Here is a 12,184-nt window from a genome sequence, read left to right as displayed (position 1 = left end):
TGTCTGTCCACAGTGTTCTTCCTGAGCAGCGTCCCTCCTTGCCCCACCACTTTACCCCCACCATGGGCTACCTCTGCGGTCCAGTCCGCTCCACTCAGTTGGAGGATGACACCGCCACCGACGAGCCTGAGCTCCCGCCGATTGGCTTGCGTCATGCCCGCCTCCAGAGCACACCTTCCTCCTGCTACAGCGATTGGGACAGCTCACTTTGGAACACCTGGAGCTCAGTCATGGACGGCAACCTAGCCAGCGCCCGCACCAGTCTCATCAGCTCCGTGGACAGCTGCTACACTAACGACAGCGCCAACTTTGCCCGTCTACTGGCTGTGGCAGCAGAGACCATGAGTGGAGCCTCTTTGTCAGGTAAGCAGAGGAGGAAATAATAATCAGATCTGATTATTTGGGATGGCAGCAAAATCTCTCAAACATATACTAGCAGTCAAAAGTTAGGACACACCATCTCGTTTAATGTTTTTTTACATTGTAGATTTTCAATGAAGGCATCAAAACTATTAATGAACAACACATGGATAAAATCAATCACTTTCATCTTGGACTAACCTGAAATGAGAACACTTTATCTCACTCTTTTCAAAGTAAATTTTGCTCTCATACCTGTCTGACCATGCAGCCACTGAGCAGCATCAGCCGCAGTCCTCGCTGTGAGGCATTCAGGGAATATCAGTAAATGCCCCTCAAAAAGCAAATGTTCAGCTTGTGAGGTGTTTCACCTTTAACCAGGTAGGACCAGGTGGGTGCGACGAACTGACAATGTCTGTCACACTTTATCATCAAAAAGACAATAACCAGGGGGAATTTAAAGATCATATTCAACATTACAAAAGTAACTGTACAAAAAAATTATCTTAAAAATCTACTACTGCCAAAGTTAGTCTGGAGTATCTGTATCGGTATCGATATCGGCCATACTGTCCCTGTATTTACTTGGTATCAGATCGATACCAAATCTTGCAGTATCGCACACCACTAAGTGTTAATCCGACTCAGCTGCCAGACCGTCAAGCTGAAAGCTCAGTCACGTGACAATGTTGTGGCCCACTAGTGACCCCCCACCGTCCGTGTGATTTTCAGATGCGTGCATTGCCATGTGGGACATCGGATGTAGTGGACACGCTACTTGTTTTTTGTTTTGTGAAGCATGAAATGTTCCCACACTTTTGAGGACTTCGGTCAAACTGTTATCTCAGTGCCGGTCGTGTTTCATTTGTTGAATTAACTCTTCCTTTGAAAATATTACCTCCACTCTGCCTCCAACTCGCTCTGCAGGTGGAGTTTTTTTTTTTTTACTTTATTTCAGTCAACTAGCATTGACAAAGCCCTGCAGGTGAAGTAGACGGCTCGGCGACATGACGTGTGATGCATGAATCGCGTGACACAACGAATCAATAATGAAATTCGTTGCCAATGCTTTTAATAATCGATTTAATCGATTCGTTGTTGCAGCCGTACTGGCAACTGTGTACCAAACTGACTTCTGCACAGCACAATTGATGGTCCCAACCCCATTAAGAAGGCAAGAAATTTCACAAATGAACCTTGACAAGGCAGACCTGTGAAGTGAAAACCATTTCAGGTGACTATCTCATGAAGCTTACTGAGAGAAGGCCAAAGGTTTGCATAGCTGTCATCAAAGCAAAGAGTGGCCATTTTGAATGATCTAAACTATATAACAGGTTTTGACTTATTTCATGCTTTTTTTTACTAAATAATTCCATATATGTTCATTCATAGTTTTAGCAAGAAGTGGTGAGAGAACAGCTTATCATGGAAGCTGCAAACAAGAGAGAGGCGTTTAAATCTTAGAATGTTTTGGTAAGAATGTGAGAGTTTAGGAGGCAGAGAAGGAATGATTTGATGAATTCACAACAGATACAGAGTATCTAATCATACAGTCATATATTGACCTTAGAAACACACAGTTCCATAAACAGCTGTAAATGTCATCTGAATTAGTGTATCTACATAGTACTTTTAAAAAAATAATACTGCATTATTTCATGTATCAATTGTTGCTGTTTACAACAGTTACAAATCTTTGGAACTTTGGCAACATATTTATTTATTTCTGAGTAGTACGTCAACCAACTAGCCACTAGGGGGCAGAAATGTTGTCCATCTTGACATACAGTCTGCGGTGTTGCTTGGAAGGAGCAGAACCATTAAAAATTCTAAGAGGCTAAGAGAGGATGACATAGTTACTTTTGTGGCACGTCTAAGAGCAGCTATAGACCAAGAAGGAGCAAAATATGATAAATAACCAGTTTACGGGACTTAACAGCAATCAATTTTTAGCAACAATTATATTTTCTAAGGATCAGAAACAACACCAAAGGGTGGCCGACTCTGGTCACACTGCCAACAGTACCCTAGCACCCTAAACCAACCGTAAAGCCCCTTATAGGCTACACACATTTCCATGTAACAAGAGTTACATCCAGTAACTATTATTTGTCTGGTAGATTTTTTTTTTTTTTTTTTTTTTTTTGCAGAACCATTTCTCTGTGGCAGTAGTTCCCATACAGATGTATAAAAATAAAACATTGAATCACATATGATCAACCAGTAAATGTTCACACTGATGTTGTGGAAATTGAGTGATTTTGTAATTTTCTCATTGAAAAGTGTATGGACTAGAGATGACCTGATCAAGTTTGTTTGTCCACAATCCGATCCGTGTCATTTCATATTTCTTATCTGCCAATACTGAGTCCCAGACCAGTACCATTTTCCTAGATATTACAGTTACACACTTCATGAATGAAGTATATTCAGGTTAAAAAGAGTAATCCATAGTATATGCTTGATGACTGAATGGCCCTAAAAAGCATTAAGAGAAGAAGACCTCCATGCTAGTAATTGTATTTTTTGTTAACTTCACAAAATGATAAAGTAACCAAATTTATCACAGTTCCACTTTTAGTAAATAAACTGAAATGTATCTTTATAATAGCTCCTATGACAATTTCATTTTGTGCTGCATGATAGAAGTAAAACGAGAACATTTGAAGTGAGTAACATTAAGCAGTAACACATATGGAGTATCACCAGATATATGCTTTAAGACAACTGTTTCCAGCCTTTTTGACTCATGAGCCCTAATTGTTGGTTTTATGTGTCTGCAAATAATGACAAGTTCAAATAATGTCTGTTTTTTCTCTTTCAATTACAATGATTTTGGTGGTAAAATTCTGTAGTAAATCACTGTCAACCATGTTCTGCTCCACTAGATTTGTCCTGCAGAGTTTGGGAACATACTGCTTTTACGTCTTGTGCTGTTTATTGAAACAACTAAAAGAAAGATGGTCATGCAGAGCCTCCTGTCCCATGTATTCCTGCCTGCCTCCATTAGATGGGGCCCTTCATCTGCTAATGATCCCAGCTGGTAACATGCAGCAGCTTTGTAGGCACACTGACACTACATGAGCTAGTTTTCAGAGTTCTTTCGATTCTGATGCCGAATCTCTGCAACAAAGACAACTGTTCTGTGCAGTTACCGCTCCTAGGTAGCTTGTGTGTGTGCATGTCTGCTCACTGAAGGGTGTGTGCACATTCATGTGTGAGTGGGTTTTCTGTTTGTGTCCACAGATGGTTGTGCATGTGTCTGTTGTTTCAAGAGACAAAGACATTCAGTCTAATACCTGGTGGCACCAGGCAATTACTTAGGACCTTTCAGCAAATTGAACCTCCAGATGAGTCATCCTGTCCCCCTTTGTCACCTCATCAGTCACTCTGTCTCCCCTCTTGCAGCACCATCCAGCTTTTTTCCATTTGCCAAACGGACACTGTTGGCTGTTTTCTGCCTGGGTTGTTTTTCACACATAAAGCAGTGCAAACAGTGCAAAAACCCCTAAGTGTTTTCTCTGCAGCTGATAATGTACTCCCACAATGGCTGACATTAAAATTTAATACTGTGAGTCCTAAGCCTTGGATGACTAACCTTCTTACCTGCAAATGGCAACCGGCTGACCCAGAGCCATGACCACTTTTTCTCTATAAGATCTGGACAGTTATGGAATCAGATCATGTGTTTATGTTAAGTGATGTGTTTTTCCCTCAGTACATGTACAAAACATTGTCCATTCATCCATCCATCCGTCATCTATACATCACTTAATCCTTTGTAGGGTCGCGAGGGGCTGGAGTCTATCCCAGAGACCAGCAGCTCTGCCCCTGATCCTGAGAAAATATAGTTGTTGCTAAAAATGCATTGCTTTTAAAGTCCAGTAAGCTGGTTATTTATCATATTTTGCTCCTTCTTGGTTTATAGCTGCTCATAGATGTGCCACAAAAGTATCTACGTCGTCCTCTCTTCGCATCTCAGAATTTTTTGTGGTCCAACTCCATCCAAGCAATACTAGACTGAAGATGGACAACATCTCTGCCCCCTAGTGGCTAGTTGGTTGAAATCCATCCATCCATTATCAATACACCACTTAATCTTCATTAGGGTCACGAGGTGGGGGGTTGGAGTCTATCCCAGCTGACTAAGGGTGACGGCAGGGGACACTCTAGACAGGTCACCAGTCTATCACAGGGTTACATGTACGAACAATCAAACTCACTTTCACACCTACGAACAATTTAGAATCACCATCTAACCTCAGGGAGAACATGCAAACTCCATGCAGAAAGATCCCAGGAAGGCGGGGTGGGAACCGGGGCTCTTTTAGCTGCAAGGTGGAAATGTTAACCACCAAGCCACTGTGCAGCCAAAAGCATGCTGAGGTTAACTGGTGATTCTAAATTGTCAGTAGGTGTGAATGTGAGTTTGATTGTTTATCTCTATGTATAGCCCTGTGATAGACTGGTGTCCTGTCCAGGGTGTTTCCTGCCCTCACCCTAAGTCAGCTGGGATAGACTCCAGCACCCCCGACCCTAATGAGGATTAAGCAGTCTATAGATAATGGATGGATAGAAGCCTTTTCAGCAGGAGAAAATTTAGCAAACTATTCAGCTTTACGTTTACAAGTACAGAAGCTCTGCCCACACTGAGGCTGAGCGTGTCTATCTGGAGACTGGAGGTTTGAAGGGTAGAAATGCTTTATAGTAATCCTGTTATAGCAGCAGGAAAAGGTTTGTTACAGACTGGTGCAAAATCCATTTTTACAACCGACGTTAACCGGCGCCTCTATCGTATCAACATGTCAGTCAGGCTTCGAATAAGTTTTAATAGCTCCGGACAGCTACATTTGCCGAGGCCTTTGAAATGTGCTGCTATCCTCGAATCCAGAAAGTGGCGAATGTTAAATGTGATTTGACACTGTTTGTTTTTATGCCGCAAACACATTAGAATAGTTTTATTTTCAGTGACAGCTGCTTCAAAGAAGCTTGTGAATTTGCTTTTACACCCCAGAGAATCAGAGTGAGAGGTGCTCCTCAGAAGTCTAGAAATGTTTGCTAATGCTTCTCCAAAGGCAACAAAGGTTTCTGTTTTAAACCACCATCCCCCAAAAAACCAACAAAGAAATAACTTGATATTGAAATGCTTCCCAACATGTCGTCCTCCGTCTCTGTGTTCAGACTTCTCTCCGCCGGCCTCCCCCCTCAGCGCCTTGTACCCGTCGTTCCGTGCAGAAGGCGACTCGTTCGGGGACCTGGAGCCCGTTCCTGCCTGGGACTGGAGCACGGCCTGGATGGAGGAGATGGAGGCCCAGTACAGAACGCACTACCCCGGCAGAAGCACCAAACCCTTTGACACTTAAGGGCTCTGCTAGGACAGTGTCTGAAACAATACAGCAGAGAGCTTCAAAAACACCGCCAGCAGAGAGGACAGACACAGTGATGAAACCGTTTCAATTTCTCTAAAGTGTGGGAAACATTTCTGACGTCTGAACAATTCAGGGTTTGAAGATTTTCCCATTATGACTAGATAAATATCTGGCTTTGTAATAGGATTAGAGCCAACTCCTTGATGTTTGGCACACCTCTGCAAGTAGACGCACGTCTGATGTTATTTGTAATAGTTTTCCCATTTTACCTCAGGGAAGTCTGGCTACTATTTTGCATCCTTGAAATGACTTCCATAGAGTTGCAAAAGTTTTTTTTTTTTCCTTCCGCATATCTATTCCTCTCATTAGAGAAGAGGATAATGAGATACTTCCCTCGGGATGTTCTCTCCGAGTGTGTTTTGAAAAGGCCAGAAAGACACAAAGACGAGATGTGAGACAGTGAAAAAGCAGTCATTAGAAGAAAACCAGAGCTCGAGATTTCCTCACAACACACGTCTGTTTTCTGTTTTCACGTATTTGTTGCTGGGTTTTTTTTCTTTCTTTTTAGGGCTGAAGTCCTTCCAAACAGTGCATCGTAATGTGGTTTTGTATCCATCAAATGTATATGTATGTATAACAAATGTTATTTAAAGAGTTGTAAACACATTCCAGATTATTTTCTGTCCTGTTTAGTGATTCATTTTACATGCTGAGAGTTCTTTTATATTATAAGAGTATTGATATCTTCATACACCATGTCCACTTTTTAAATGTCACACAAATTTGCAGTATATTGTAGTTGGCAATAGCAGAAGTAGAAAAGAAATTTGAAAGTGCTTAATTGTACTTCCTGAAGGTTTTATCTTCAATAACTGGAATTTTAGTTTGTGAAAGTCTGATGCTCTATGCGTAGCTTAGTCTTTGTATGCTTTTTTACTAATGACATAGAATTTAACATTTTGAAAGAATTTGAATTGTATTTTATACACTTTACATTACAGAGAGTTTTTATAGTTTGGAATAAAATCATTGTATCGATTGGAATCAAGTTTGACATTTTGTAAGGACTAGAGCTGTGAAATAAAAATCTCTGTTGTGTTACATTTGTAAACCTTTCAGCTACATTTGACTGCAGCTGAATTATTTCTCTTTATGACACAGAGAGTGAAAGAAACACAATCGCATGCCCTTAGGTAGTTCATTATAGTTCGAAATGTACGCCATACAAAGGCTGTGTTTGCTGTTTCTTAAAGAGATTTTGAATGTAAAGGAGTTGAAGTGCCAAGAATATGTCTATTCAGTACAGCTTTTCACCTACTGAAGACAAAACTGAGTGGAGGAAGCTGGAGAACCCAGAAAAAAAATCAACATATGCACAGGGAGAACATGCAAACTCCATGCAGAAAGATCCCAGGCTGAGGCCGGGACGCTGCAAGGCAAAAGTGCTAACCACCAATTCACTGAGCGGAGCAAGAATATACTACTGTTCAAAGTTTGGGGTCACTTAGAAATGTCATTTTTTTCCCAATGAAGATAACATTAAATGCATCAGAAATACAATCAAGACATTGTTAATGTGGAACATGACTATTCTATCTGGAAGCGGCTGATTTTTAGTGGAATATCTACACAGGAGTACAGAGATCCAGCAACCATCACTCCTGTGTTCTAATGCTACATTGTGTTGGCTAATGGTGGTGAAAGGCTAACTGATGATGAGAAAACCCTTGTGCAGTTATGTTAGCACATGAATTAAAGTGTGAACTTTCATGGAAAACATGAATTTGCATGAGTGACCCCAAACTCTTGAACAGTAATGTACATCTATTGATTGTATTTTTGGAACTCAGTTGAACACAGTTGCGGGACCAGGGTTGCCTTTTTGTCTCCTATCCTGTCTGTGATATTCATGGACAGGATCATTAAGCACAGAAAAGAGGAGGATGCCCAGTTTGGGTTGAGTCGCGTCAGAGTTTTTACAAATGATGCAGTTTACAGCTTCAGCCATATCAAGCAGCTGGGGTGACAGTCGGCACCTCCAAGTCTAACGCCATGATTCTCTACCAGAAACAGGTGGACTGCACCCTCTGGGTTGAGAGTGAGTTGCTGCCCCAAGAGATGGCTTGTAGAGATCTCAGAATCTTCATGAGTGATGGGAAAAGGGAGATTGACGGATGGATTGATGCAGCGTGAGCAGTACAAGTTGGTGTTCAGTTCATCGTGGGAGCCTCCGTTAAGTAACATCCACCTGAAGGAAGTACCTCGACATTGCAGACTGCCCCTTTGTGGCCTGTGGTTTTTAATTGACCCCTGCTATACTTAATGTCTGTGCAGAGCAGGAAGGTGATGTTTAGAACTCATCTGTTTGGCTTGATTAACCAAGGCAAACAATGCTGCATTACCTGATAATGGCTTCTAATTACAAACCTGCTGGAGAGAATAATTAAACCTTAATCTATGTTTGTGTTCAGACTGAAACAGGCCAAGTGTGATGTTTAAGTCTTTTGCACTCGCGTGTTGTTTGCCCTTGTTTGAAGCAGATTATGTGCCCACACTTCAGACTCGATGTTTCAGCCCGAGTTGTAAGGGTATTAAGGAGGAGAAGCTGTGATGTCAGGCACTGACTCCTCCACTAAATCTAATATGATTTCCTCAACCACTTTGTGTTCAGGGTGAGAGTTTGTCTTTTTTTTTTTTAAAGTAATCCGTGTCTTGTATCTGTGTTGCTCGGGTCAAATGTGACCGGGAATGATGTACAGAGCTAAGACGTGCTTTGCTGTCTGTCTCTTTTATGAGCTGCACAGGAGCGGCTGAACCAGGATCACTGTTTACGTGTGCGGTATTTAAAAGCAAAAATCAATCCGTGATAACTGGAGTTGACAAAAAAAGCAGACAAACAAACATGGGGAGGTGTAGAGGTCATTTGCGTTTTTCGTTTTGTAGAAGAGGAGACGATATAGACTCTTGGTGAAACTGTTTTACACGTTGCAACATAAATGCTTTTGATTTGCAGTTCTCATCACATAAAATGTAAACATGTAGCAGAACTGCAGGCCAAAGCAGGTTAAAAAAAAGTAGGCTTTCTAGCACAAAAATCAGGCTTTAAACTGTTAGATTGTGCCTATATACACTCATGGAAGCACTGGATTATTTGTGTGTGTGTGTGTGTGTGTGTGTGTGTGTGTGTGTGTGTGTGTGTGTGTGTGTGTGTGTGTACTGGACTGCCAAAGGGATTATCCTTCATCTGGCTCCTTCACTAAAGGCCATATGTTTTCTACATGAAGCCCCCAGCTCCACTGAGCAGCACAAGCACACACACACACACACACACACACACACACACACACACACACACACACACACACACACACACACACACACACACACACACACACACACACGGTAAGAATTCAAACACTGCTGTAAGTCTGCTTGTCTTACTGGTTCACACACACACAGAAACAGGCATGCTGCCGTTGGGATTTGTGCATCACAGATTTTGGTCCAAAATGCCAGCTTTCAATAGCATGTCAGCAAAGCAACGACCCATATTAGACACGGCCCGAAACCACACACACACGCACACACACATAGACACATACATATGTAGATTTACAACATGCCTCTCCAGTAGTCTGTTATTTAACTAAATGGGTGATCACTAATGATCACAAACATTGGCACAGTGTTATTAGCTGGACCTCTAGCTTTACTATACCTGCCTCCCCATCATTACGGGATATGAGCCTGATCATCAGACTAGACTGGTCTACGTTAAATCATTTAGCAGTTTTATGGGATTATGTTTAAATCCTCAGGACTGTCATAGTTCGAACTCCTGGCCATTCATTGTGATCCAATTATTGCACTGGTGCCTGTTTATGCAACACGATGGAGTTTTATTGATCTGTTGGGAAACGAGCTACAAAAGTAATAGGATGCCACAGGGATTCAAGGCAAATATAATATAAGAACACAAATAGTATCTAACATGAGGGGGAAATAGATACAGCGACAATATTAGCAAAGAAGTCAGCCGAATAAATGTTTTCTAAACCAGTGCAGAACTGTCTGCGCAGCCCATTCACAACGTATTGATTTGATAACTTGTTTGAAACAGTACATGCTTACACAGACAGCACCGCTCAGTGTTTGTGTGTCCAAAGTGAGGCCCGTGTTCAACAGTGTTTGCACGTCCGTGGTATAAACCTGCTCCGAGTGTCACACAGGCAGCAGCTCAGGTGGCAGCGGCGCTCGCTCTGATTGACAGCGGCGGTTAGCCGTGGTGTTGCATGCTAAATTGGTAATCATTCAATTAACAGGAAATCAATGGCAGCCATATGGGTGATGTGTTTCAGTATTGCCCTGTCACTCACACAGCCAGAGTCCCACACACACGCCCGTCTGTCTGATTTTGTGAGGACACTCATTGGCAAAACACATTCCCCAGCCTCACAGCTATAGGTCTCACTCCAACCCTGACCCTTACCCGGCATAAGGCTCAGTCCAGCATTGGAGGGCATTTGGGCTTCAAAATTTTTGAAAAATAAACCTTCTCTTTTAAATTTTATGCTAGATATTCATCAATAATAGGTAATAAACTGTCAAAGACTTGATTGGCTCAGTGTACACATCAATGGTTTAATTTTTACTCCATGTTTTTGTTGTTTGATAACCCTACTCTACACAGTAACAGGGTTGCTAATCCATGCTAACGTTAGCTTTTTCTCAGGAGTAGAAGCTAGATATTTAGCTAGTTGTTACGGCTGACCTAGAGGACAACCTTACTGATGGAAAACAAGCAAAAGAAAAAGTAAAAAGAATTAGTCTTATCCTGAGAATATGCTTTACAGGGTTGCATGAGGTTAAGTGAGGCATTCAATGAAGGCTGACAATGTTGAGAGGACATAGCTTTGCTCTTACCATTCTTTTGGAAAACTGTTGTCCAAAATTCCAGTGTATCATGCGATTCACTTTTTTGTTCTTCTTCTGCCAGCTAAAAGGGTTATGCTAACATGTTGTGGGACACACGTTCTATATGCATAATAATTATTATTTCAAATATTACGTTGATTAAAACATGTTCTCACAATTACAAGAGACATCAATAAAACAAATAATACCAAAAAAGGAGGTTTAGATTTCATTTTAACAGTTTTATTTGAGATGCAATTTGATCATCAGGGAGTGGGATGAGAAAAAATATCATTTTAGGGGGAACTCCAGACTTATCTGGCATTTAAAAAATATTTTTCAAACAGTCTTTTCTTCTAGATATATTTTTGTGCATGGATTTGAAGTTTGATGGGTGGGACATAAAATATCCTCCTATTCTGGAATGAGCCATAAACCTGTCTCTAACCTGAACCCCAAAACGAAGACTTTATGCTCAGAGAGCCTTCTGAAGATCTCATCTAAAGCTGACAAAATGCCCTTTCTGTCCAGAGAATGTTCTCCATTATCACACTACACACACGTCTCACATATTCATACATGTACAAACCAAAGTGCTGCTCAGAATTTACCACAGCACATTTGTTCATTATTTTCTTTCTCTCAGCTTATTCTTGTGCCATTTCTGACACGGTCTCTAAAACCAGTGTTCCAGTATTTCTTTATACAGTCCTTTATCTTTCTTCCTGCCTTTCTTTTTTCTTTTGATGTCTAAGTCTTCTTTTGATTTCTTGTTTACATTTTTTCCTTTTCTTTCTTTCTGTCTGTTTTTCGTGTTTCTTTCTTTCTTGCATTGTCACTCCGCCAAGGAACGCAGCAGAGACGATTGGCTTACGTTTGTCCATCTGTTCGCAACATTACCCAAAAACAGACTGACAGATTTGGATGAAAGTTTCAGGGACGGTCAGAAATGACACAAGGGCGAAGTGATTAGATTATGGCAGTGATGCAGCTTGTAGTCTGAATCCACGGATTTGTTAAAGATTTCTGTATGCGAGATAGCGGCACAGCATCACTGTAACTATGACTACAAGTGAACATTACATGATTGTGATGCTACTACAAATCCTCCGCTGCGGACTTTTCGAGACTTAACCGATGGAAATGATACAAGGAACAACTGATTAAACTATGGGGGTGTTTCTGAGCCCCATCAATTCTTCTAATATCAATGCTTCATTTTTAGGTTACGCAATTTGGTATCCATACCAAATTGTACACATGCATAACACAGCACAAGGTCATTTTTATTAAAGATTTCATCCTGCAGAAATCTGTTGGGAATGATACAACAACTGAGCAGCCTTGGCAGAGAACTGCATTCTCTTGAATGCTTTAGTTGTTTTTCTTTCTTTCTTTCTTTCTTTCTTTCTTTCTTTCTTTCTTTCTTTCTTTCTTTCTTTCTTTCTTTCTTTCTTTCTTTCTGTCTGTCTTTCTTTCTTTCTTTCTTTCTCCTTATTTAGTAGACGTGATATTACTCCTCTGTTATCTCAGTCGTATTG

The 12,184-nt window shown here is 41.1% G+C and overlaps 1 protein-coding gene across 1 annotated transcript in view; it reads left to right on the top strand.

Annotated features, from left to right (window-relative positions):
• robo4 (roundabout, axon guidance receptor, homolog 4 (Drosophila)) overlaps positions 1-6,851 on the top strand; it is a 28,210-nt gene extending 21,359 nt beyond the window's left edge. Inside the window, exons 18-19 of the mRNA XM_022195786.2 lie at positions 14-363; positions 5,542-6,851. Coding sequence (XP_022051478.1) covers positions 14-363; positions 5,542-5,723 — 532 coding nt within the window. The 3' untranslated portion in view covers positions 5,724-6,851. The remainder of the gene's footprint in view (positions 1-13; positions 364-5,541) is intronic.
• The last annotated feature ends 5,333 nt before the right edge of the window (positions 6,852-12,184 follow it).

Source organism: Acanthochromis polyacanthus, chromosome 17, assembly GCF_021347895.1.
Source record: "Acanthochromis polyacanthus isolate Apoly-LR-REF ecotype Palm Island chromosome 17, KAUST_Apoly_ChrSc, whole genome shotgun sequence".
In the NCBI taxonomy this organism is placed as follows: domain Eukaryota; kingdom Metazoa; phylum Chordata; class Actinopteri; family Pomacentridae; genus Acanthochromis; species Acanthochromis polyacanthus.
Note: the sequence above shows the minus strand (reverse complement) of the source record. Positions and strands in the feature narration are given on the sequence as shown.